The 27,312-nt window shown below is 40.6% G+C and overlaps 1 protein-coding gene across 2 annotated transcripts; it reads right to left on the reverse strand.

Moving 5' to 3' along the window:
* Window positions 1-467: 467 nt before the first annotated feature.
* Window positions 468-27,174, reverse strand: nkd2b (NKD inhibitor of WNT signaling pathway 2b). Of its 2 annotated transcripts, none has more exons than XM_057341134.1 (10): window positions 26,907-27,174; window positions 26,712-26,738; window positions 26,532-26,614; window positions 5,306-5,366; window positions 4,299-4,396; window positions 3,588-3,683; window positions 3,140-3,290; window positions 2,959-3,028; window positions 2,178-2,293; window positions 468-1,985 (listed from the first exon to the last, which is right to left on the reverse strand). In XM_057341134.1, exons 1-10 carry the CDS (start codon window positions 26,929-26,931, stop codon window positions 1,465-1,467), a joined length of 1,248 nt encoding a protein of 415 aa, XP_057197117.1. In that variant the 5' UTR covers window positions 26,932-27,174; the 3' UTR covers window positions 468-1,464. The 2 variants fall into 2 exon arrangements, with proteins under 2 accessions (XP_057197117.1, XP_057197116.1); XM_057341133.1 differs by having other exon boundaries at window positions 3,588-3,704.
* Window positions 27,175-27,312: the final 138 nt, after the last annotated feature.

Below are 27,312 nucleotides of genomic sequence, written 5' to 3' on the forward strand. Positions count from 1 at the left end.
CATATTCACAAACAATTGAGCGCCTATAGATTATTTCTGATAACAAGCAAAAGAAGAAGCGTTACTTGGCCAAACTTGTCTCTCCAATATTTTGAATTTAGACTGCGATACCAAGCTCAACCGCTAGATGTCAGTGTACCAGACGGTTCCTTTAAATGTGACCAAACTGCAGGACCCATTCAACAAATTGTTTATTTAATAAAATGAACATACAACAAAATCCAACAAATCGTTTATTTAATACAATCACTATACAGTAAAATAATAATACAAATTGATATTAACATAAATTAAATTAAATATAAATAGTTATATTGTTAGACGCTAGCCAAAAACAAACCGGAAGTTAATTGGGGGTCAGGCGCGCGCGCGTCCGATGAAACGGTCTATATTATTATATGCTTTCTCTTTCAATGACACCTTTTTGTTTGTTCCTCAATAAAATAATAGGCAGACCTCAAATGCACTTGATATTAACTATTAAGTATTTTATTAAAATATACATATATATAAAACATATAGATGCACATGTATAAACCATGATAAATATGCATATGCTGTATAATCATACATATGTTACTATTCATACATTTTGATTTATTTCTAAACATACAGGAAGACATTTTTGCATTAAAACTGGCAGTGGTGATTTTCCTTTGGTATTTCACTCATGGTTGGTCTCCCAAAGGAGAAATAGCCTTTTTCCCAGAAAAGCTACAGAGCAGCACCGTTCACCTGAGACTTACAGAGAGACAGAGACAAAAAATCAACAGCATCGTGGCTTATTGTTGATCAGTTTACATTATACGATAGGGTCATTCCTAGCATGCAGTTTTCATGTTTGAATACACTGGATAAAATATGACATTTGGATTTTTTAATGATGAAAATCATATTACTTCTCTTGGTTACACTGTTTTTCCTGTGTACTTATTTCTTGCTAGTCTTTTGTAATATTCTAATAACCTAGGTCACTTCCTTTATGGAGGAATCTATTTTTGGGAAAACATCACAAACATCAGTGAGTATTAGAAATTCTCTGTTTGATAACATTACAGAGATTATTTAATATTTTCAAATGAACACCTTTGTTAATTCTTTACTTCCGTCAGGTTCATTTTCAGGTCAGTGTGTAAATCAAATGAAATCATGATGAATAAAGTATAAGTGCCTGAGCTTGACCAGAGTGTATTTGCGAAAGTCTGATTCTTGCTTTTATAGACATAGCTTCTTAAATACAAGCATGTTCATTTTATTTCAGTTTTAAAACGTTTACTGCACAACAGGAACGACCTTTATGATCCTGATAGTTAAAGGAATCCAAACTTCTGCTGTTTGCTTGAACGGATCCTTGCGTCGATTTCAGATGATGGCATGTGACTCAAACAAACATCCACAGTTTTGCTAAAGCAGTGAACCGGCCGTTTCCTCCGCGGTGGAGCGTTCCAGCGGGTGGACTCAAAGTCATGTCTGGTGATAATGATGATAGTGGTGATGATGATGATGTTCGTGGTGGTGATGGTGCTCGTGTCTTTTGACTACCGGGACCACAAGGCTGGTCGCGTTGCCGGACGACTGCTCGCGGTCCAGCGGGGGTTGTTTGGAAGGGGACAGGGCCTGTTCTCTGGTTTTGGATCTCAGCCTTTTACTGTGGCTGTGTTGAAGAGGGTGCTGGTGACCCGGCAGAGGTTGAGGCTGTGGTGGGAGGTGGTACACGTCCTGACCCCCGTGGCCCTGTGGGGGAGGATAGTAACCGTGGCACTTGTTGATCTTTCCTCCTCCACCGATCACCGCTCTGGACGTCCCTTTGGGAGATTTGATGAACTGGGGTCCACGTACACGGGGGTCCAGAGGAACACCGTGATCGGGGATGACCTGCGACCGGCGACGATGGACGTGGGCTTCGGGCTCGTGGGACCGGGAGCGATTTTGGGATTGTGCTCCTCGTGAGGTGTGAGCCGGCTGGGCCGCAGGAGGCGAGGAACCTGTCAGAGAGACGGAAGAAGTCTGTTAGATGAATCTCGTAAAGAACGAAGATGCGTTACTATGATGACATTTAGAGGGAAAATGTTCTGCGTGCAAATGTTCTCATCTTTGGAGATCTTAAAGACATGCTTTGAATTCTCTCTGTGAACAACAATCACTTCTGTAATATCACTGTAAAATTAAACTCTTACTGTCAAATCTGGAGGTGTAGTTCTCTATTCCTGCCAGATCCAGATAGTGATTTCTTCTTTCTGTGTTTTCATCCACACAATAGTGATTTCTCTCGTGAGGTTCAGAACTCTGGCCCCTATCAGAAACAATCCCATCATGCTTTGAGATGAGGTCGTGCAGATGTACATGCAATGCGTGCAACGTGACAATGCTACGCGGCGTACAATATAATCCGAAACCAACACAAAATGTTCTCAATAACTCTTTGACATCAATAAGTTTGGAGATTAAATGAAGGTATTCTCAACATCTCAAGTTTCAGAAGTGATCTCAACTTCGCAAACTGTGCTCAGATTTGCAAAGACATCCAAGTCCATAAACAGACCTCAAACTTTTCTCAACAAATTCTCCAAAAATCGATATTCTTACTGTACATCAACAATAGACTCGGATCTGTCTGTCTTTGTCTTTTAGTCCATTTTAGTCAAATCATCTAAGATCATTTTGATAAATGAAATAACAGAGAACTAATCATTTAACAAATCCCCCCTCTCTCTCTCTCTCTCTCTCTCTCTCTCCCTTCTTCTTAAGATTCAAGATTTAACATTCATGTTATTGGCATGAGGATCTCCAAAGCATGGAAACATTAAATACACATATCGTCACAAAAAATGAAGAAGTATATAAGAAACTACTGTATATATACTGTATATGTTGATTGTGATGAAACTGATGGAATAATGTGTATATCATCTCTCTCTCGTGATGTGTGATGAAAGCACATTCTCATGTTCTGCTCACCTGATGTGTGACGGCTGTCTGTCGTCTGGATGAGACGGCTCGATGCGACTCCAACGAAGCGCGTCTCTCTCTGAAGTGGAAGAAAAACGGATATATTCACATCAAGCATTGATATATAAAGCTCACATTAATGTATGCAATTCACTGAATGCGTGTGTCCGAGTGAGTCGTGAAGCCTCACCTGTCGCCGGATGTTTGCCGTCTTTTCTGCGTGCTGCAGGTTCAGGGGTGACGGACAGTTTGACGCGGAGGGTCTTCCGTTTGCTGTTACAAGACTGATTGACAGATGAATCCACGACTTCATAGATGCTGTGCATCAAACTGGACATGTCCTGACACACAACAGACACACGACATCTGAATGAAGTGAAACGACTGTCTGAACTTGACAATCATGATGCGTGAGCATGTCTGACACGTTAACACAGAACCTGATCTCAGAATCTCGGGATACAAATACGACGCTCTTGCATCCCCGTAAAGGACATTTCATGACAAATAACTTTGTAGTAATCCTCAATAAAAGTATTTATTATTACTGGATTTACTGTATAGATCTGCAGTTGTGTTGTGGTGCTGTTGGAGTTGATGTGCTGCGGATGCAGGATGTGTGAAACATGATTTTTTACCTCCATTGTCACTTTTCCGCTGTTGTCGAAGTCGTAGAGGGTGAAGACCCACTCGTGCCTGTTGTCTTCACCCACAGACACGTTACACTCCACGTCCTGTAAACACCACAAACACACCTCACCAGCAGGAGGCGCCACAACAATCATGCAACCTTCTGACTTCAAAAAAAGATATTCTTTTGATTGTTTTGCATTTTCTTTTAGGTCATCTCCTGAAATGCTATTAAATCAGACACACGGGGAGGTTTGCAGGTACAGTTTTAGTGTAATTCAGGGGTATCTTGTGACGCGCTGATGATTGGACATGTCAGGTGTGTCAGATGATGATGCTGCAGGCGTCTATACGTGCCGACACTGAGCGAACAAACTCTTTCGCAACATCAGAATACTTTATAGCATTATTCATCTACGTGCTCTTTTCATCAACAAAAACGTCTTTTTCTGCACTTCTACAGTTTTCTACAAATCTGTTGTTATTAGTAATATGAATACATTACTGTGTTTACTGTTGAATCAACCACGAAAATGTGCAATGTTTAAAAATGCTGTCCATTTAAATGTCGATTTGTGTGTTCAAATGACATAAATGACATAAATGAAAGTAATGATTCTATAACAAACAAATAATGCGCTTTCTTTCTCTCAGGAGAGTTTGACAATGGTATAAGTGTGTGTGTGCGGTCTGTAGATGTGAAGATGTGATGGACGTACATCTATACTGATGCGCTTGTGTCCTCTGCAGGTCACGTCGGAGTTCAGATACGGCAGCAAACGCTCGCATCCCTCCACTCTCTCTGGAGGCAGAACCACTGAAAACACACACAATGAGCACACAAACTCAACACAACACTGCAGGTGGAATGCTTGGGTTTCCATCACACTGACTTCTTTTAAAGGTTGTTAGTGCCGATTGATAGTTTCATTATTTGATCTGCCAAAATATTATTAATTCCACAACGATTATTTGCATCTATGATTCTTTTTTCATTTTCTAGCATAATCCTATAAAAACTTGTATTGATTAAAATATGTTATAAAACTACGATCTGATCCTCCTAGATACTATAGAGTTTTTGAACCTTATTTTACAGTATGATATTTACTATATTTAACACTATAGAATATTATGCTATACTTGTATTATAATATAGTGTACTACTTCTGATTTCTTATGTTTAATACTACCGTATTTTTTGTATGCGGGATGGGTGGAAACGACAGAAAGAGTTAAGTAATGCAAACCACTGAAAGAAAAGCTGTTATTATTTACCTTAAAATGTAATCAATTCATATCATTATTCTCAGATACACTCATATGATGAACGCTAACCTCCACACAATGCATACAGCTCAGTAATAAACTGTATAAAAACATAAACACAACTCATAGTATGGTCCTTAAACCAGTGGTTCTCAAACTGGGGGCCCCCCAAGATGGATCCAGGGGGGGCACAGATTTTGTGGCATTTTATGAAATAAATACATTTATAATAGATTTTACGCAATCAAACATCAGAAAAATAAGACCGCCAACCAAAACCAAAAAAGATGTTCCGGCATTGTGTAACAGAATATGTTTTTGCTTAAATTAAAATCCTAAATTTAACATTACCAGTCTTTATTTGGGGGGCCGCAAAGCAATTCACTCTACACAAAGGGGGCCGTACAAGGAAATAGTTTGAGAACCACTGGTGTAGAGGGTGAATGTGAGTACATACCCTCTAGAGGGCAGCGATGATCTGATATCTGCCCATCCTTCAGCCCAATGCCCTCGCACTTCTGCAAAACAACAAAAAAACACAAGAGAGACGTGTTAGTCAATCATACAGAGAAACATCGGATGCTTTTCATCCTCCCCGATGATGATGATGATGAGAAACATTCAGCCCAAAGAATCTCTTTGCATTCAGACTCCAAAGCAACACCAGTTGGAAAGGAAAATCCCATTCTTCTCATTTATGTGTCGGTGGAAGCGCACCATCAGCACTCCTGTACTGCCAAGACTTAAAGACTCGCACACGAATCCAGAAAGATCAGATAGAGTCTAATCCACAAGCGACACACACTGACCTATTTAGTTTTCAGCTTTGTTCTATTTTAAACTTTGCTAAGTCATTTTGTCAGTAGTGGATTTTATGCAGAAAATTCATCTGTCGTGGGATGGAAGGAGTTAATCCTGGAACTGCTGGAGTATGATTGACATCCAGACACAAACACACCGAAAACAATGCGTTACCTCCAACTTCTGAATCACAAAAATGCACTTGTGTGCGAATCCAAACCTGCTCACTATTATACACCGGGAAAATAAGACATCGACTCTTTCTTCTGACTGACAGAAGAACATATCAAGAGTTTGGTTCCAAAATGAGATAACTCCGTTTTTAAATGTCTATAATCATTTTTATTGTGCATTCCAATTAATATCAATCAAACTGCAGGTGGTTTGTTTTGATTTAAGCCATAATAACTCTGAAAATACAGCTGACGAACACAAGAAAAACATGTTTTTTGAAAATCCTTAAAAACGGAGTTATCTCATCTTGGAACCAAACTCTTCAGATCAAGATCATGACAAAAACGCCAAAATCAACATCTCCTCGGAAGACATTAAAACGTTTTTAAAAACAAATTGCTGGAAAACATTATTCCACTTTCACAATGTGTCCTCATCTTATGAGAGAAGTAAGATGCAGATGAAGGCTTCTATAGGTTTTGGGTTTGATCGTAAGGAAACACACATCCTGATAAAATCACTTTGGATAAAAGTGTCTTCCAAATATAAAAATGATATTAATCAAAGTACGTTTTCATATCATGGAAACTTCTGATGTTCAAACTGATGTTCTCTTTTACTGGTTCATGTAAATGACTAATAAAGATTCACGTTTTGCAGAAATACACCCCGATTAATACCCAGAAAGGCACTTTATAAAACCCACAGTTGTCTTGAAACGAACACATTTTTTCGAAAGCATTCAAACCCCGACGTGTTCATGGCAGTAAATGCATCCGTGAGCCACACACAGACTCAGTATTTTAAGGGCTAACACATGCTATTTTACCCATAATGCCTCACCCGCTGAGAAATGTGTGGACCATATGCTTCATTAAGAGCAAGGTTCCAATCCCCAGTTAAGAAAAACAAGAGCCTTGTTTCTTTATTGTGGACCTCTGGCGCTTAAAGCACAAACTCTGTGTTTCGATCAGAACAACGGCACATCTTCAGACGGACTCTACTGCAGAAAAAGCATGCGATGACTCCGAAAGGATCAGATCTCACAGCGTCTGAAACACAGATCTGAGGATCTTCAGAGGAGAGCGAGATGTTCGTTCACACATCAGATGACACGATCCCGCCTTGCTGAAGCTAAAACCTTTACGATAAACAATAAGCAAACTAGCTCTACGCACATGAAATAAAAATACAAAGGAACACAACTCACTAAAACTAAGACTGAAACCTCAAGGAAACTTGCAAGTAGGATTAAAATAAAAACATGCATGAGAGTAAACACACGTATAGACTTTAAAAACAGTGTTGGATCCGTTCAGGGTTCTTTACACGAGACCTGCCGACTCTCAAGAGATGAGAATTCATCATTAAACTATGAAGCGAATCACACGTCCTGTATTCTTGAGCTGTGAAACATGAGAGTTAGTGGAAGTCTGGATAATTCACATCAGATGTTTGTGTTTTTAACACGTTCAGGAAGAGGCCGGCCTGTACTTTCAGATGAAGGATGAAAACGAGACATTTGGCTGCATTTACAGTGTTTTTCACAAACATCTGGCACACGCTGGATTTTGATGCATTTAAAGTCCCAGTGAAATTAAAATGACTATTCTTATTTTTTCATGAAATATTGCAGCGCTCATGGTAAATAGTTTATCAATGTGGGTCATTTCCTTTTTAAAATTCATGTCGCCTTATAATCTTCAGTTAAAATCTGAAAATGCACTTCCGCCCTGAAATGACGATCCATCTCAAATGAGGTAAAATAGACGGCTTGGGCGGAGCATCCGTTAACTCCTCCCCTTCAGCTGTCAGTCTGCTGCCAGTTCCATTTCAAAATCCACGCAACAGCTGTTTTTACACACCCAATCAATTCGCAGTGAAAAACACAAGCCACGCCCACTCATTTTATCCTTTGAAATTCCTTTTCACTCAGAAATGTGTCAGAATACAGAAGTAGAAACGATCGCAGCTTCTGGTTTACGGGGACTTTAAAGCACAGAAGTATTATGGGATGTGATTTTTCAACCCGTTCTCACTCCCGACTCGTCACATATTGACGATCGGTCAGCTTCCCCTTGGCGTCACTTTTGATCACGCAGGGTACCCCTTTGGCATAGTTTTCCGACGAGTGCAGTTTCTTAGCATTTCATAAGTACTTGTGATTTTAATATTTTGGGGCACCTAACCCCACCCCCACCATAAACCTAATCACTTCTCAACCATATAAAACACAACGCACGAATAAAAGTACCGTCACAGGTTTTTATTGCACAAACTGACCAAAAGCAGTGTAAAAGCACAAACAACGCGTGTCGCAGACCTGTTTGCACCGAAGCCTTACGATCATTTAATGAAGAATTAGCTAGATGCAGTCGATCGCGGGAGCCAATACCGTTTCACGTTCAAAGCCTACGAAATGAGGCGATCGGTCACGAGAACACGGGAGATCCAATGGCATCGAAGCTGAAGTAACTCTTAGCTGAAGTAACTCTTCTTCTGGCGGCAAGTTTTGAACGTCTGTTGTTCGGCTCACTAGAGATTTACGGCGGACGGTGATCGCTTTCGCAATCTGTTCCTCGTACAAATCGATCGTTTCGCGTTGGTACCCTTGGAATATCTGTATTTTTTAGCAACACTGTAATGGCTTGTATCTTGTGTTTTATATATTATGATAAATAAACGGTTACATTACTTGCTCAAATTGCCTGAATGCCGTCATCTAAACGCAAATAATCCTGGCCGTTAAACTTAAATCAAACCCCGAAACATCATCAATGCTAATTATATCCAATATCCAATTTCATAACGACGGTAAAATTTGCTTGCCCCGCACGTCGAAAAATGACGCCAAAGGGGTACCCTGCGCCGAGGGGCGCGTGACCGAGCGTCAATATGTGACGAGTCGGGAGTGAGAATGTGTTGGATTTTTACATACTGACCAACATGAAAAGATTTGCAGTATAAAGCTGAAAGAAAACTTAATATAATGTTTACAAAGTTTAACATAGTACAAAGTATACTTCAGTATGTACTATAGTAAACTGTGGTAAAGTTTACAGCTGCTGTAATGTTTCCGAAGTTTACCATAGTACATATTAAAGTATACAACAGTATTTACTACAATAAACTGCAGTAAAAATCCAGGATGCTTAAGAGCTTTCAAACTTGACCATATATATACTGAAGTATACTACAGTATTCACTAGTTTATCGATTCATTATGGTTTATTTTACAGAATGCTGTATACAACGTCTAGGAATTACTGTAATCTACAACAGTTTACTAAAGTAAATACTAAAGTATACTACAAAATCTTTCATGTGGGGACAGAATTTTTCATGTGCCTCATTTGTAAGTCACTTTGGATAAAAACCTCTGCTAAAGGCCGAAGGGGCGGTTTCCCGGTCAGGGATTATCTTAAACCAGGACTAGGATTTAGTTAAATTAGGATATTTAAGTTGTTTTTAAAACATACTTTACAAAAAACATTACTGATGTGCATCTTGAGAAAAAACAATCGCATTGATATATTTGAAGATAAGTTGTTTGCGATCAAGGCACCTTTAGCATTTAAGTTGGTCTGGGACTAGTCTTAAGCCCTGTCCGGGAAGCCGCCCCTAAACGAGAAAGGTGAGATCATACAGGTATGTCAACACTTAATTCACATTCATTGTCTATTCTTCGCTCTTCTTTATGTTTCAAAAGAAACCAAAGTTTAAACCCGAGTTATGTACGAGCCGCCTACGAGCACAAACACCGCCATCTGCACCAGCTCCAGAGGGTCAAAGAGACGAGCGACTTTTCACCCAGAGGTCAACGTAAGGCACAGTGTTCTCTTGGCAGGACATGAGACATGAAGACATGACTCCGAGAGATCTCGAGGACACAGACAAACAGCAGCTGTGCGTTCAGACCTTTGAAGTTCTCCGAGCTTGTAAATCTCTGCACATATCCTCAACTCACAACCGCCAGTCGGTTCCTTCCGCCGATCTGAACCTCGTCTTCGATTCCGCCTGCTGAAATACTGATGGACTCTTTCCATTCTTATCAACACGCCGATATTCATCTGATGGAGAAAATTGGCCTCATTTTGTAGTACGACCTGAAGGGCCGAAGTTCTGCTGTTTCGCATCTGAGACGTGACGGCACCGAGCCACAGCTTGTGTTTGCGTCTGCAGGCGAGGGATGAGAATCCGATGAAATTTCACATTTCTGCATCTGATTAGCGTCCGCTCAGTTTTCCTTTTTTCTGCAAAGCGTCGGAGAAAATATCTCTATTATCAGAATAATACCTATTGAACGACATCGAATGATTATTGTGACACCAGTTGTCTTACAAACTCTGTGTTTCTGTTCAAATGAAGCGCTTCTGAATAAACACCAGCTCTTCGATCGTGATCTTGCTGGAGGTGAAGTCGGGCTTCTCAACCGTCACACACACCTGAACCTCAGTCTCAGACCGATCTTCCTCTCGGATGTGAAGGGCAGGACTTTCTAGAACGTTCCGTGTGGTTTCTGTGTGTCAGTATGAAACTCCACGGGAATTATTCCACATCTGACGCTGATCAAACGCCTCGTACGTGAATCCACGAGTACATTTCTGACCCTGGATATTTTCACATTCAGTGATTTATTTGTAACAAGCAAACAGTATTTCTGTAAAGGAGAGATTTTCAGATTGTTTTGAACATGTCCAGGCACTTCAGCCTGATTAACTAAAACATTCTAACTTCAATCCGACTGCTATCAAACAGTCAGATGACTCCAAGTGACATGCGTTCCAATGCGGACGTTTGTGATGTTGTTCTCTCCCCAAACAACGTGTCACCTCCTGCATGATGTCAATGAACCTTTGAAACATTTCGAAGAGCGCCGTGATGACGGTGAGCAGAAACACATGGACGGAATGAAAGCAAAGGTTGTGGATGTTCAGACAGATGTTTCTCACTTACATGTGATTGTGGGAGAGTTTCTGCTCAGACCCCTCAGGGCCTCTGGAACCGTTCATCTCTCTCAAAAGAGACTGAACCTGAGCTCACATACCACCACATACTGTAGCATACTTTAGAATTTACTATAGTAAACTGAATTACGAAATCCCTTAACACTCTAGTGTTTTTGAAATTTACTATGGTAAATATTACAGTACACAACAGTATTGAATGCAGCTTATTCATTGTGAAATACTATATTATATATACATTAAGTACAAGTATGATTTCTACGATTTCATACCACAGTTTACTCTAGTAAAGGGTAAAATGATGACCACGATTGTTTTGCTCAACATTTTTTATCACAATTAATAAACACGATTATTTTGTCAGTTCAGAACTTAAGCTTTAAATGTTCAATTCCTGTGAAGTGGCAGTTTAAAAGAGAGAAGCTTTTTGAGCTTGCTTTCAAAACATGATTATCACAACGATTATGCTCGGTTACTTGTGGGAAGCATAAATCGTTATCAGGATAAAACACGATTAACCGTGCAGCCCTATTTGAGGGCATGGAGAGAGCCCTGTATGTTGGACTGAAAGATGCTCAATTGTTTTTTGAAAGCACAAGTAGACCCACATGAAAAAAATATGGTAGAATACTTTAATATATACAATGGCAAACTTGAGTAAAATCCCTAGATACTATAGTATTTGAAACCTTACAACAGTAGACATTAAAGCATACTATACAGCAGGAGTCGGGAACCTGTGGCTCTTTTCAAAAATCATGTGGCTCGCCAGGTATCTTACCCTTCACCAACATTTGATCGTTAATAACATCATAATATATATGAATATTTCAGGTTGTCCTGGCATTCAAGCGTTTACCGTTGTGACCAGCACACTTCCTTCAAAAAGAAGTATGGAGTACTAATATTCCATTACAAATAGTGGTCGACCAACATGTCTACTGTCAAGAGCAAAACAAGAACCCAGAGTGACTGAATAAACTGTATTTATGTGTATATACACATGCTAATGGTTATCTGGAGTGTTGTGGCATTCAAGCGTTTCCAGTTGAGAACCTCTGGCACCTCCAACAAAACATGTAAAGCACACAGTGTCAAGACTGAATCCTGTTAAGTGCTTGACCCGCATTGACGCTTGATATTGTCTGACATGTAAGAGTTATCATCAGTCTCTCATCACCCTCATCAGAGCGCCGGGAGTGCTCATCTGTCAGCCGTGCACACTTTCAGACGCATTCTTAACACTCGTGCAAGAACAGACTTCGTTCTGAGCTGTGAGCTTCAGTTCAGTCTTGGCAGTGACCGCGGGTCGCCTTCAGGTCAACAGCGAGTCCGGTCCCTGTGCTGTCTAAAAATACCCTCCTCCTCCCTGCCGCCCGGCCTGAGGAAGCACAGGCGTCTGGAGGGGTTGTGACACGAGAGGGAATATGTCACACGGACCGGCGCCAGCGGTCAGCCAATGCGGTAAGAGTTACGTAACACCACTCAAACATAACACACGATAATAAAAATGCAAAGAAGACCACAAGAAAAAGACCCTAAATGATTGTCTGTCACTGTGTACTGTAGATACACCGCTGTAAACGCCAAACACACAAGTCCCTTTAGATAAATTCTTATGTTCTTACAACATAAACCGTTCAGATGCACTGATTATACAAACATCATAATTATATACATTCCATAGTACAGACAAACCAAAACCAACACGTCAAGCAGTAGCGAACCGTGACGTTTGAGCCTTGGCCCTCTGCGCACGCGGTTATCAACAACGTTTATCAGCTTTTCTCTTTTTTTCCCCGAGACAGGATAACAAAGTTCATCCACAGGCTGTAAGTGTTTTGCGTTTTGAATGACGTTTTCCGCATTTCTTCTTCTTCTTCTTCTTAAGTTTGGCGGTTGGCGAAACCTGCTTAGGGTGCTTCTTCCACTTTACGAGATTGCTGGTGAACAATCCCCAGATGGCGGAAAGTTAGCAAAAAACAAAGCACGCCCGTTTAGAAAGATGATATGATGGTTTTACTGGCACTCAAAATGAATCTCTCCCATTGATTTACTGTACTGTCAGCCAGCGGTATGCTAACAGAAGGAGCCGACGTAAACACACGTTCGACTTTTTGCAGCATGCGCAGGCTGCGCAGACAGGGTATGACATCGCAGAACTGCGACTGCTCTGTGATCTTGAATTACTCTCGTGAGACTTGGATCGACCCAGGAAGTCAAATATGACTTTTATTGAAAACAATATTTTCAAGTTTTTAAATATTATTTTTTACGATAGTTTAGGTCATCACAGAGGGCCCTGAGGGTTCGCTACTGATGTCAAGTATCTGGAACGTTACTTTAACATTAAACACTTTGTGACGAATGCATTTTCATTGAACGCGCAAACCTCATTCATTAAAAACAACTCTAAATACAACAGACGACAACAATAACGCATAAACAAAACCAGCAGATACTAAAACACCAATCCTTAATAAAAAAATAAACAACCAACAAATTAAACATGCTGCAATGCATTGTGGGAACTCTTTCTTAATGTAAAATGGTTTGGGCACATTCTGATCCTGTCCAGAAACATTTTTTGTCATGTTGGTTGGAAATCTCTTTACATCCTGATAGCAATCAAGAAGTATAGTGGTCAAATAATATTTTTATAATTATATTTCGTCTGTGAAAGGAGTAGAGCCAAAAAACGTTCGCCCAATCAAAACGTTCTGGCCGAACGCTGCGACTGGTCATGTGTACATTTTCAGCCAACGTATTTTGCATCCCATTTCGCACCCCGTTCACGCAGACATCATACGTCATCAGCGCGCTCAATCAGCAACAATCAAACTTTCCTGCGGAACCGACAACAAGTAAATCTACAAAACGAAAGTCAGTTTTTGAAAAAGCAGTGACGAAAAAAAACGTCTGGATCATGAAAGAGGAAAAACTGGAATGAACATCGGTTCAGCTTTTACACGATGGAGACAGCTCCGGCAGGGTCTGAAAGACGATACCATGGTTGCTCTCTTTCTTTTGGACAGGTATGTACATGCTTCCAGAAGAATTTAATGGATTTAGTTTGTAATTCATTATGTGGATCTACAAAATACATTCATGTGTTTGGAGGAGGCGTGGCTTTGGACGGCGAATCGCATAGAGGGCGGGATTATCATTTCCGTGCTAGCAGGCTAAAGTTAGCACCTTTCCAAATCAACCACCCCACCTTTAAGTCTACTCAACAAAATCATCTTTATTCCTCTTCAAAACTAGTTCTTTTATTACTTTTGTTAGAACATTTTTGACAAAACGTGCAAAATCTTTCCTGATACAAACTTTTCTTGCATTTTCTGTGTACATTGGGAGAAGTGCTGCATGGATCAAATCAAATTTAGATGCATTTCAATGCGAAAAGACATAATGCCTCACAAAGAAAAGCTCAAATGGCCATTTGGATAAAATGTCTGTATAAACATTGTGCTACGAGAGAGGATTGTTGACTTTGTTACAGGAAAAGCTTTTGAAAAGAGATGAACTAGAAATTCTTGTCAAAATACTCAAAGTTAGCAGACTTGATCCTTAAAGTGAGTTTCCACAGATCAACATTTAAAAAGACACATGTTAGATGCTCTTTTATATGAAAGTCACTGTGGATAAAAGCGTCTGCTCAGTAAATGAATGTAGATGTCTAACCACAGACTTTAAATACAAGAACGTGTGCTCGTCTACAGTGAACTGGAAGAAGCACAAAGCCCACAAACATCCTCGCCTGTGACCCTCAGAAACCCGCTGCACCACGACTCCCCGGTGCGAAATTCTACAACACATTTCATCCCAAACACACATCAAAAGGACCCGACCGCCTGCATGTGCAACACATTCATGGAAGATATTTACTGCAAGACGCATGAGTGCGACAAAACTTAGACAATAATTGTCTACAGCAATTATAATGTTTGTTCCAATATGGCGGACAACTTACATTTCATACTCCTAAAAAAAGGTGCTTCAAAAGGTTCTTTGACGCCATAGAAGAACCTTTTGGTTCCATAAAGAACCTTTAAGATCTGAAGAACCTTTCTGTTCTTCAGATGAAGGGATCCAGTTTCTAGTTCTGATGGTGGGACAGAATGAAGATTTCACATAAGCTTCCCGTCTTCATAAGAGGCTGAACAGATACTACACAAATCAATACACTGCCATGATATGAAACAGGAGGATTTACAACACCAGCCATGTGAGACGCTGGAATGAGGGTGAAAAGTTCAGATGTGGCGATACAATGTGGTTTTCTTGAGCCGATAACATCAGCCAGACCCACATCAACACGAGAGAAAGGTGGCGCACTGGAAATATGTTCAGTATGCGTCCTCCTAAAAAACCTCTAGCGCATTTTAAAAGAGCAAAATCTCACGTTTCCAAGCGCCTCTGAAACTAAAACGCCCGTTTTTCATTAACGTCCAAAGACCAGCCAGACATCAAAGAGCAAGCGTACCGTGAACCAAACGCCGGCCGCTGGAAAGACACGTTGAGACGGGCGCTCTTTCGAGGTATTAAATATCCACGTGAGTGGCTCATAGAGACGGCCTGTTTATTTGAAGGGAACCTGCGGGTCAACAGAGCGTTAAACAGCAGACGGACGTTTGAAGTCACGCGGCCGCTGGAGGAAGAAAATCAAACACTGGCTCGTTTCAAGCAGAAGACACCCGTAAGAAAAAAAGCCAAATGAGATGTCTTGAATATCTTAGTGAGTTCTCCTTAGCGAGATCACGTGGAGAGCGAAGATGAAAAAGAGTCAGAAATGTGTGTGTCATGAGAGTTTGAGAAGAGATGTCAACCGCGTGTCAAACTGAGCTCAGATTAAAACTCAATAAGATTGAAGATCTCAAAACATTTCTCATCACATTGACTCAAATCCAGATGATTTTACACCTCCAGACTCTTCATGTTTTTGTCTTGTGTGCACAGTTTCTTGGAGATCTTTCCACATTTCTTATGAATTCACGCGATCTCTGTTCTATTTCTTTTGAAGTAATCTCAGACTGATCTGATGGTGATGAGATCAGATCTCTGCATGGGTCAAACCGGCCGATGTCAAATGAAAATGTAATCTAACTGTGACGGTAATGTTTGAAAATCTTGTTCTATATTTCCTACTGACACAAAGCAAAAGAAACAACAATTGGGGGGACTCATCTGAGACTTTTGCACGGTACAGCAAATCAATCATTTCAACACAATATCACTGCTGCCGAAACAAGTGATCAGCACAAACAGGCACAAACCATGACGCCTCAAAATGTTCCCTACGCAGGAAACTCACTTAAAAGTCAATGAGTGAAACATTTGCCCAAAAGGCAAGACGTGCTTCAGTCCCTATATGCCTCATGAAAGAAAATGATTGAAATGCTTTATTCATGAGGCAGAGAAGCATCTGGAAGTAGCTTTAAACGCAGAGAGAACGTCCAACTAACAAAGGCCCGTTTGCAGCTATTCTCAATCTGTGAGGACTTGAGCGAGCAGGATTCGAGCCAGCCCGCTCCGTCTGCCGCCCCATCCCTCGCTTTGAAGCCGCCAGCTAACCACTTTCAGCTGTGGCCGTGGAGTTTTACAGCTTGAATAACAGCCGTACCTACACACGTGTGAGCTTGAGGTCCAAACCGGGGGAGAGTCTCACCCGACGCGACGTGAGAAAGTCGAGCTTCGAACGCTGGTTTACTTACGTCACAAAAACACAAGCGTTGACTTCGAATAACTGGAACCTTTATTAACACCTAAACTGCACATTTATAGACGGTTTCATCTTTACATTTATGCATTTTGGCAGACACCTTTATCCAAAGCGACTTACATTGCATTATACTATACATTTGTTTCTAAGTATGTGCAATCCCCTGGGATCCAACCTCTAACCACTGAGCTACAGCTTAACACTTCATCTAGCGCACTTTTGTGACCTCAATTTAACTTCCGCTACACATCCACGAAGATGATTTCTGATAACAATCAAAAGAAACCGAGAAGAAGCGTTACTTGGCTAAACTTGTCTCGCCAATATTTTGACTTCGGACTGCGATACCAAGCTCAACCGCTAGATGTCAATGTACCATACGCTTTCTTTAAATGCCACCGACCCATTCGACAAATTGTTTATTTATTAAAACGACAACAAAATTCAACAAATCATTTATTTAATACAATTATTACACAGTAAAATCATAATAATACAAATTGATATTAACATAAATTACATTCAACATAAATAGTTTTTTATTGTTAGACACTAGCCAAACACAGACTGGAAGTTAACTGGGGGTCAGGCGCGCGCGCGCATCCGATGAAACGTCTATAAATGAAACGTGCACACACTGAATGCATCGCATTCACTCGTCCTATTGTTCAAAAAGTCAACGCAAGTGCCGTTTTCTCTTCTCGCACCGTTTGTTTAGCGTGCAGACAGGAAGTGAGTTTAGGGTGTCTGTCTGTAGCCTTCGCTCTTGGGGGAATGTGGAAAAAGGATGAGGTTTCCAAAGCTTCACAAAAGAGGCTCCGGGAGTCTCAGCGAGATACATTCAGAGTCATTGTGAACAGTCAGGACGTAACCAAACATTAATACACAACGCTAATGGCGAAATGAAGCCTAAGAGACTAAACCTTTCAGTCGACATGATCTGAATGACATACCAAAGATAAAAACAGCAAAGAATGCCTGGAAATGATTCCAGCAACTGAGCAAACACATGGACCAGACAGCACAGACAGTTTCAAATGCCCTGCGACCGAGGGTGCGCTTACACAACAACAATGTACTAAAGGAATACTTCATGATAGTTTCACGATAATTCGCTCACCCACATGTAATACAAGCCACCTGTGTGTTTATTTCTTCTGTCGAAAACAAATTGAGGCTTTTGAGGAAAGCTTTCCAGGGTTCTTCTCCGTATGTAAGCTTTCCTGTAGCTCAGTGGTTAGAGCATGGCACTAGCAACGCCAAGGTCATGGGTTCAATCCCAGGGATGGCACATAATTAGAAACAATTGTGTAGTATAATGCAATGGAAGTGGCTTTGGATAAAAACGTCTGCCAAATGCGTAAATGTATAATGCACTTAAACGGGGGGGACTGTTGGTTAAGGTCCAAATTTCAGTTTCATCACAGCTCTAAAAGACACCAGCCGACGAATAAGGGTGTTGTCTAGCGCAGTGGTTCTCAAACTGTTTTGTTGTATGCCCCCCTTTGTGTAGTGTGCATCGCTTTGTGGCCCCCCCAAATAAAGACTTAGAATCTTAAACTTAGAATTTTAATTAAACCAAAAAACATTTTTAGTTATTCCATGCTGGAACATCAATTCTTATGGTTGTTGATCTTATCTTCTGATGTTTGATTGCATGACATACGATATATTGCTATATTTCAAAAAATGCCACAAAATCTGTGCCCCCCTGGATCCATCTTGGGCCCCCCCAGGGGACCACGGCCCCCAGTTTAAGAACCACTAGTTGAGAGTAACGATTAGTCAATTTCCAAGAAAATGATATACTTGTTAAACACAAATATATGGGCTTGCACTGCTTCAGAGGTCCTCCAGGATGCGCGTCCAGGACTTCACGTACCACGTAATCCCGTTGGAAAGGTCACGCGTGACATAAGCGGAAGTTCCGACCCAGTGTTTACGAGTGTGGAGAAAGAAGACATATCAGGGACGTTTAAATCTTTTGAAACCTACGTCACAAGTAACCTTTCCAGCGTGATTGGATACGGAAGTCCTGGACGTGCATGCAGGCAGTATAAAAAGTATATCATTTTTTGTTTTCTTGGAAAATGACTAATTGTTTCGCTAGACAGCACCCTTATTTATTTGTGGTTGGCTGTTTAAATGCAGACAACAGCAATATCGTTTTCAAACACTTGAACTTTGAAACCCAGTTTCAAAAGTTAGCATTTTAGGCACACAAAAATGCCATTTATTATGTAAATAAGCAGCCAAAATGTGTAAAAGGTTTTCCATAATAAGTTGAAAAAGGTGTCACGCTAACACCCCCAGAGAGACTCTCAAACAACCTGCACTGTAAAAAAAGCTGTTGGATTGTGTCCATGGAATCCTAAATAAAGAGAAAAAACCTAAATGAGAAACTGTGACTTGCCGTACAGCAACACAGAACAATTATTTTCCGTTCTTTTTTCTTTCAGGCTGTTGTTTATTTCTCTTAACAAACGCTATCATTTACTAATGTAACGTTTTTTTCCAAACGCCTCGTCATGAATTTACTGATTAAACCAGCGGTATTCAATTAAGACCCCTTGAATAACAACCACAGCAAAAAAAGCCTATTCCCCTGACTGCTCTAACGCTCACAAAATGAGTCTTTCTACAGGAGAACAGCGGTTTATATGGAAACATACCTTACACACTCAAATGTAATAACCTTTGAGTCTCCGAGTGTTTGACTTGGCTGAGAGCTGCACAACATCAAACGCTGACATGAGTCCAGCAGCCTCGGCCAGAACCGGCTCCAGGTATTTTCTCCTGTAAGTAAACGCTCGCCATAACATCACCCACAAACACTCCATTTCCAGGCTGACCTCAGCGGCGTCACCGCCTGATCATACGCTTGCTTTTCTGTCTTAGACAAAACATCAATGCTCTGATATTAACATGAATTTGTACGATGTGAACAGTAGACAAACGTAGGATTATTAGAACAAAACTAACAATGGAGCGCAAACCACTCGACTTAAAAAAGCAGACCATACTAAAGCGTACAAATAAGATCATAAGCAGCCACCTCGTAAAGTAACTATCCATTTGTCTTATTGAAAAGGCCAGATCTGATGATTTTGATGGGTGTTACGTATCCAAGAACAAATCAGGGTTCGTGGTTACGAGGAGGGATGAAAAAATTCATTTTGGCGTCAACCGAAAACTAAAGCGGTTTCAGAGGTGGAGCAAGTTATTAAATTTTAAATAAAGATTAAGAAGACGCACATTATTTTTCATTTGGGCTAGCATGAATCATTCACAACGAGACCAACAACGTGTCATTAAGAGAGTAAATGGGCTCAATTTTGGTTTCACGTCGACTTTGAACGTAGCGTGAAAGCAATAAATTCCCGTAATTATGAGCAAATGTCAAAAGTCTGGAATGAGGAAAAAGGAAATATTGGTGGAGTCTGGACGGGATCAAACAGTCATCTTGGTGGAATGTAAAGTCGCTGGGCTACATGTGCTCACCATCTAGCGATGGCACCTTCGTGTCCTTTGAAGCTTGGAAGTCTGGGGAAAAAAAACCTGCTTCTACAAGGAACCGAAAGAAAGAAAGCAAACACCTTCAAAGCGCCTTTCACGGCATAAATATCCTAGAATAAATAAACACGCAATCTGCCTGCAGTGTTAAAATGTCTTTTCCATGAAACACGGGCCATGAGAAGCCAGAAGAGGAAGTCGGGAGGGGCGGAGGGATTTACGGAGAGAAAGAAAATAAAAAAGAGGTCTCGTGTGCGCAGGTATTGTACGTGTTGACACACAAAGACTTACACTCCGTGTTGACTTTCTAAGTGTAGTTTGTCAAGCCACAAGTTTCTCATCATTAAAGAAATCTGAGTTGAAAAGTGTCATCTCAATGGAAAACGTCACAACACAAAAACGTAGGATTATTAGAAAAAGCAAGCATGAAGGTTCACCTCTACACAAATATCACCGGTGTGATAGAGTTTGTATGAAAACATAGAAATTAGCCATCTTGTAAGTTATGAATTGCCATGGGATTGTTGGGAAACATCCGAACGTAACAAAAATCAATGCTTTGTAAAGTTACACTAAACGTATAATACATGACTACAAAAAAAAGACTTAAAATTTCATCTCAGTTCACTTGGCCGTAAAGAAGCGCCTGCAACACAAACTAACAAAACACAACATCTATAGCACACTAAAAAGTAGCTCGTAACTGGAAAAGCCATTATGTTTTATGTTTAATGTGCTCTCGTACAACTGAAACTGACGTCCTCAGAGCGCTGACAGAACTTCAGTTATCACAGTCTGAGGAGACTGATGTTTGCTTTACAAAGAAGCTGAAACTCGATGCACATTTCCTAAAAGAAAGAAACAACATCGACAGAGTGTTAAGATGTCATAAATTTACCTTTAAATGTTTGTGCAAACTCCGTAAAAATGTCTTTGTTGAGCAGAAAGAAAAACGTCAAACTTTAGTCTTTAATAGATGCGTGTCTTGCTTTTGTAAGAGATTAATGAACTTTGAATTGTTACATTTTTCTATGTTTTAAATCGTGAATTATACAAACAGTTTTAAATGTATCTATTTATTTATACATTTAATTTAGTGTTTTACTGTTCAATTAAACTCCATTTTAAAAGACAAATAAAACAATTAAAAAAAAAAGTGATTTATTTGTTTACATTTTTATGTTTTCATTATTAAATCGGTCTTCAATTGATTCTTTATTTGATTTCTAAACGGCACTATTGGTCATCCATACCCTACAACCCGCATGATGTCTGATGTGTCCCAAACTATAAAATCCTATATGAGAAACACTTAAATATCGATGTTCGCACCAACAAACACCACAAAAAGGGTCTAATCGCCAAACTGCAAACAAAAAAAGAACAAAAACCAGGTCTGTGCCAACATGGATTGTACATCCTGTTTTTTTGCACATGTGTGCTTCCCTGAAAGCGACACCCCTGAAAGTGCCCCAGCTTCACCACCACCACAAAGCCTTCAGAAAAGCAGGCCGCCCCTCACCCTTATCGCACCCCTGTTACCCCTCGGCCAGCTCCAGGATTTCTGCTGTCCAAACCAAGAACAGATGTCTGCGCTGAAAGACCCCGCTGTTCTGGAGGCCTGCCACATGCTTTTCATTCAAAGATGAAGGCTCACCGGTCCCCTTCTAGTCGAGCCAACTAGAAAAAAGTTAAATAAACTTTTCGAACGTCTCCTAGACGCCTTAAAATATGAATATCATTAAAGTTCTTTCTGCTAACAATGACAGCAGCCATTTTCATCGGGACATTTACATTCAGTCATTTAGCAGACGCCTTTATCCATAACGACTTACAAAACGAGGGACAAATCATCTGGACCAAACTAAACTTTACCATCGAGACGGATGTGTGTCCAGAAGTCAATGGACATGAGAAAAGGCGATAGTGATGCGATTAAATGTGATACTCGTAAAAAAAGACTTCAGAGAAAAACGCCACAAAACAAATCAAACCGTAAAATCTACAGATCTGCTCAAAGGTGAGAGATTAAACATAAACATTCAATAATACAATGCGTCCCATTTGAAACCCTTAGGCAAATATTCACAGATCTCAATCATTTCTCACAGACGTCAATGAGATTCAATGGAGAGCAAATGGACACTACTGCTTGCGTCTCATCTGCGTCTCAGATATTTCTCCTGAGAAAAAGAGACAGAAATCTCACGAATGCCTCCATTGATGACATCTCTTTAATATCTCAGTTATTTATCGGAGACGTCAATGAGATAAAACAGAGAGCAAATGGAAACGTGTCTCACATGCATCTCTAATATTTCTCCGGAGAATAAGAAGAAATGTCTAAACACAGATACCGGATGTCTCCAGAAGATGTGTCAAACTGAGCTCTGATTGGTCTCGTCTGCGATCGCAAGTCAATATTATTGAAGATCTCGATATCAACTCAAACATTTCTCAACACATTGACTCAAATCCAGATGATTTGACCTCCACAATCTACATTCCTCATCTCCGTGGATTTCAATTACAGTCTCATTTATCTCTTTTATATTAACCAATTGTAGGAGAAACATCTAAGACTAAGTTGACACTTCAATGAAACCCAACCGAGAACTTTATTACTTTAATATTCATATAAATATAACATCCCGTCGTCTCTGTTTCCCTCAGCGTTGAAGGTTTCGTGCTTCAGAACTTTAAAGACAAAGAGCGCGTTGAAAAGTGGTGTGTCATTATTTGGGCATCCAGACATTAGAAGCGGACGGTATGTGCGGACTGGACTGTTGATGTTTCCAGTATTGAAGTACACTGAACCCTCACAGCTTCTTTAAGAACGGCGGTCTCCACCTCGACGATGGGCTGATCTTTCACAGAGACGCCTCTTGTTCAACATTCTGTGCCACTGCTATTTTGGCTTCTCATGTTGACCGGTCATTTTGATCTTGCCTCTAAAGATCTTTCTAGACCGTGCCAGATGTTTATACAGGTAACACAGCAGCACCTGGGACGACCCGTCATGTTCTCCTCTCTCATTCTTTCCACATCGGAGAGTTTTTCCACCGAACGTCTTTGATCAGCCAACAGTCGCCGGGTGTCCGAGTTCATCATTGGCAGATTTAATGCTTTGTGTGTTTTTTTTTTTCTTTTGCTCTTTCACTCGACAAAATTTGATCTGACGAATAGACCTGACAGCTTTCTAAAGGAAAAACTCACTTAAACCATATGCTGTTATTCTTCTTGCAGAAAAGCAGAATTTCAGCAAAGCGACGTCTTGCGGGCGAATGGGAGAGAATTCGGATCATCTCGTCTGCTCTTGCAGGACAGTTCATGCCAAAAAGAAATAATTCTCATTATTACAGGTAAACGTGTATGTGAGTCTTTCTTCAGAGGAGCACAAAAGAAGATATTTTGAGAAATGTGGTTTTGTGTTCCTACAATGGAAGTCAATGGGGTTCAGTGTTGTCTGCTTATCGACATTCTTCAAGATATCTTCTGTTGTGTTCTAAAGAAGAAAGAAACTCATGACACAAGGATGAATAAATGATGACAGAAAATTTCCATTTTCGGGTGAGCTATCCCTTTAAAACGTCATGTGGGTGAGTAACATCAACACAAGCGAACATCTGTCAGGAGCTAATGAGCGCTCCATGACTGACCCCTCGACACAAATGGCTTTTAGAGTTAATGCTAAAGAGCCCCTAACTAGGAAGACCCCCTGGACACTCACCCGTCTGTTTCTGCCCCCGGGGCTGTTCGTCCATTTGCCCTTCCCCCAGACAAACAGCACAAGAAACCAGTGGCTCCAGTGATATCAGAGCTTTAATAACTCCCAGCTCTGAGCTTTGAAGTCATCGCCAGGCGGTTAAAGAATGCCACCCCCCCTCGCCCCTGACAATGGGCTGGGGGAGGGGGGTCTCACCAAACGCCGGATCTGGCCCTTTCTAATCTCCGGCCACCGGGATCTTACCTGTCTTCTAAATCCTAAAGCTCAAATCCTGAAAGGAGGTCAGACACATTTCTTCGCCTTCAAGTTAAAGTCGACTGACATTCCTTCCTTAATTTGTCGCGGAAACTGCTAAAAAATATTTATAGCAAACATCAACACCCCTATGGAAAATAGGTGGTTTAACTTTAATATCCATTTTTGGTTTTATTTGTTGTATAACCATAGAAACAACAGAAGTAACCATGGTATTTTTGGAAATCAATCTACCAAGAAACACGGCTACCACATTTTTACTATAATAAAATCACGGTTAATTAAACGAAACTTTATGAATGAAAATGAAAATACACAATGTCTGGAATCATTAAATAACAACTTTCTTTTATCGTAGCTTAAAAGACAAGAAATGCATAAAAATCAACTAAAGCATTGCCCATGAAGAACTTCCCGACACAAGCATTTCGTCTGATGTTTCAGTCCATTGAAAGAATAGAGATACATCAGGCCGAAGCAAAAGTCAAGTCAAAGCACTTCATAATGTCAATACAACAATAAAAACCAACCTGTCGAACTAGATGTGATGTCATTAAAATATCGCAGTAAGCAAATGCAGAAAAATCAACAAAAACATCATATACATATGAAATAATAAACGTCACATCTCTTTCCCATCATGATGTGTATGAGGTCCGTATCAATACACTGCGTCAGTTTCTTCAAAACACTGTGGCATGAATCCAATATCAAAATCAATTCTAGTCCAATTCTAAACCGCACAGACCGCACTTATTTGTTACTCATTGGTTGAATTGACTTTATACTGTGATTGGACTATATCTGTCTGATGCATTATGGGCAATCACATGACAAACATGAAGTTGGATGTGTCTGCAAGCTTTACTTCACGAGAGAAACATCAGACAGACGGTCTGTAAATAGACACGTTTCTGGAAACACAGCATCAAGTGATTTACACCAGCTTGAGCATCAAACTTGAAAACAAGTCCAAAACGATCAGAAGACACGCTTGCTTGTACATATTAAACATGACTGCGCTTCATCCGGATGTTAGATCTGGATTCACTTTCAAGCCGTCTTCTATGACTTTTCAGCATCACTTATTTTGTCCCCCACAGGAGAAAGGCGACAATACGGGTTAGGACCGACATGAGTGTGAATAAAAACGATGACGAAATGTTCATTTCTAGGCTTTAATGTTCTTGTACACAGTTTATGGTCGTCCACCAGCTCTTGTGTAACAGCGCTGGAAAGTGTTCAATCAAAACAGCTTTGATTTAAGAACAACGACTCTTTTTCCCTGTAACGTACCCAGATATCACCTTATCGAACGGCCCGCTTCGGACCAACCGTACGAGAGGTCACAAAAACACAAGTTTATGCTGACGTAACAACGTTTAAGTAAACAACTTTCCATTTTTAAGCCTGCGGGCATGTCCGTCTTAAGCTGAAAGTGATTTCTACAGCGCTAAATAAACGACCTGAAGGCGTCTCACAGTATCGACAAACAAACCTCTGTTACATTTGTACTCCTGCAGGTACCTGATGACAGACAAAACATAAATCTGAGCCAAAACTTTAATGAAGTCAAACCCAGGAACGGTCCGCTAATGACACGGGAAGGGCCCTGTGCGGGTGGCAGTTTAGCCTTGAGGGCCCTGTCAAATAACTTTCCTGTTCCAGCTCAAGTCAGAGATCTTTCTACGCGCGACGCTAACTGAAATGATGTCATGTAAAGGTATGCGTGAAAGCCGCTCATCCCTACACGATGCTGTCATAGCGCACAAACACACGCTTCTGTCTCAATGCAACAGCTCTGACACCATCGCATTACACGCCGGCATGTCGATGCACGACCCGGTTTGTGTCACTCGGGGTAAAGAGGATTTCTGGGTAGTGGGAAATGTGGGATTTGGCACTCGGCTTCAATCTGAATTCTCAAGCATGATGCAAAGCAAAATTCTGTTTCACAGCTGAATGGGATGCTTCAGAGAATGCTCTTTACAGATTAGATTCATAAATCCATAGGTGCAAAAATGTATAGCAGGTCATCTGAATCATGTGACACAACTAAATGATCTGGTTTGAGTGCAAAATATTATAAATTCAACGGAACCAGCTTGACTACATGAGGTTACACCCAAGAAAGTGGTTTTAAAGGTGCAAACACATCATCTTTAAGGCAACAAGTGCAGATTTTCAGTGTTGTCATACACAGAGTGACCTTTAAAACCAACCATGAAACATTTACTTTTAAAACACAATTTCATCGTTTATGAAGGTTCACCGTGGTTTTATCATAGTAAACTTATATATATATATATATATATATATTATACATATATTGGTGTTTATTATTGTTTACTACAGTTCTACTACAAACACTACACATAAAGCATGGTCACTGTAGTAAAAGCATGGTCAATTTTCCCCAAGGGTCACTTGCTGTGACAGTGCTCACATTGTTTAGGTCAATGGCAAACTGTGATACGACCGCACATTGTCATACATGTAAAATACAAAACTGTGTCGAACTTACCTGAAACTCTTTCAGACGAGGCTCAGGTGTGCCGTCTTCAACGCCTCTTCTTGAAATAAAAGCGTTCACTCCAAAACTGTCTCCTGAAAACGTGTTTGGAAAGCATCAGGCAATATTCCGTCTCTCTATAAACTCAACAAAACTAGACTGAAATCGGTTTAAAAACAGTGTCAAACTCACCTTCGGGGTTTTCGCGGCGTTTGCAAGCTGCGTGCAAAATGCAAAGACAAATATTCGTCTTTTTAATAATCACACATGACACGCAAACCCATAGGCTATTCGATATGAAAATACACCAAACACGGCTCAGTAAATATGTATGTAAAAGGAAACACGCATTTCATAACGAACATGTTGAGAAAATGTGTAACTTACCATGTTTTGAGTGAAGTTTGCCCATTGTATGACTCCTTTAGTTAAGACAGATTTCTCAAGCATAGCAGTTACATTATATCCCGTTTTGAGAAAGTGAAATGTGAGTTGTTCAGATTCCGACACATTCAATATTTCGTCTTGAATGTGAAATCGAAGCGAGAAGAACAAGGCAAGATGATCCGCTCGCGCTCGCTGATGCGCTCCTCTGCTCGCGCTGTGAGGATGAGACGCGCGAGACGCGCCGTCGGTACTGCCCCCTTTAACTCACTGATGCGATGCCCCCTACTGACGCTTAAAATGCCCTCTGATGCCCCTTTAAACTACTGATGCCCCCTACTGACGTTTATAGTGCCACCTATACACCTCGTACTCACCCTTTAGAATGCCCATTTAAAGGGACAGTTCA

The sequence above is a fragment of the Triplophysa rosa genome, linkage group LG8 (assembly GCF_024868665.1).
Source record: "Triplophysa rosa linkage group LG8, Trosa_1v2, whole genome shotgun sequence".
Classification (NCBI taxonomy): Eukaryota; Metazoa; Chordata; class Actinopteri; order Cypriniformes; family Nemacheilidae; genus Triplophysa; species Triplophysa rosa.

Coding starts and splice junctions, on each gene's coding strand:
- nkd2b (XM_057341133.1), bottom strand. CDS start 26,931: ATGGGCAAACTTCACTCAAAACATG. Junction 26,615..26,711: donor ACGCCGCGAAAACCCCGAAG/GTGAGTTTGACA, acceptor ACACGTTTTCAG/GAGACAGTTTTGGAGTGAAC. Junction 2,294..2,958: donor AGACAGCCGTCACACATCAG/GTGAGCAGAACA, acceptor TGTTTCTGATAG/GGGCCAGAGTTCTGAACCTC.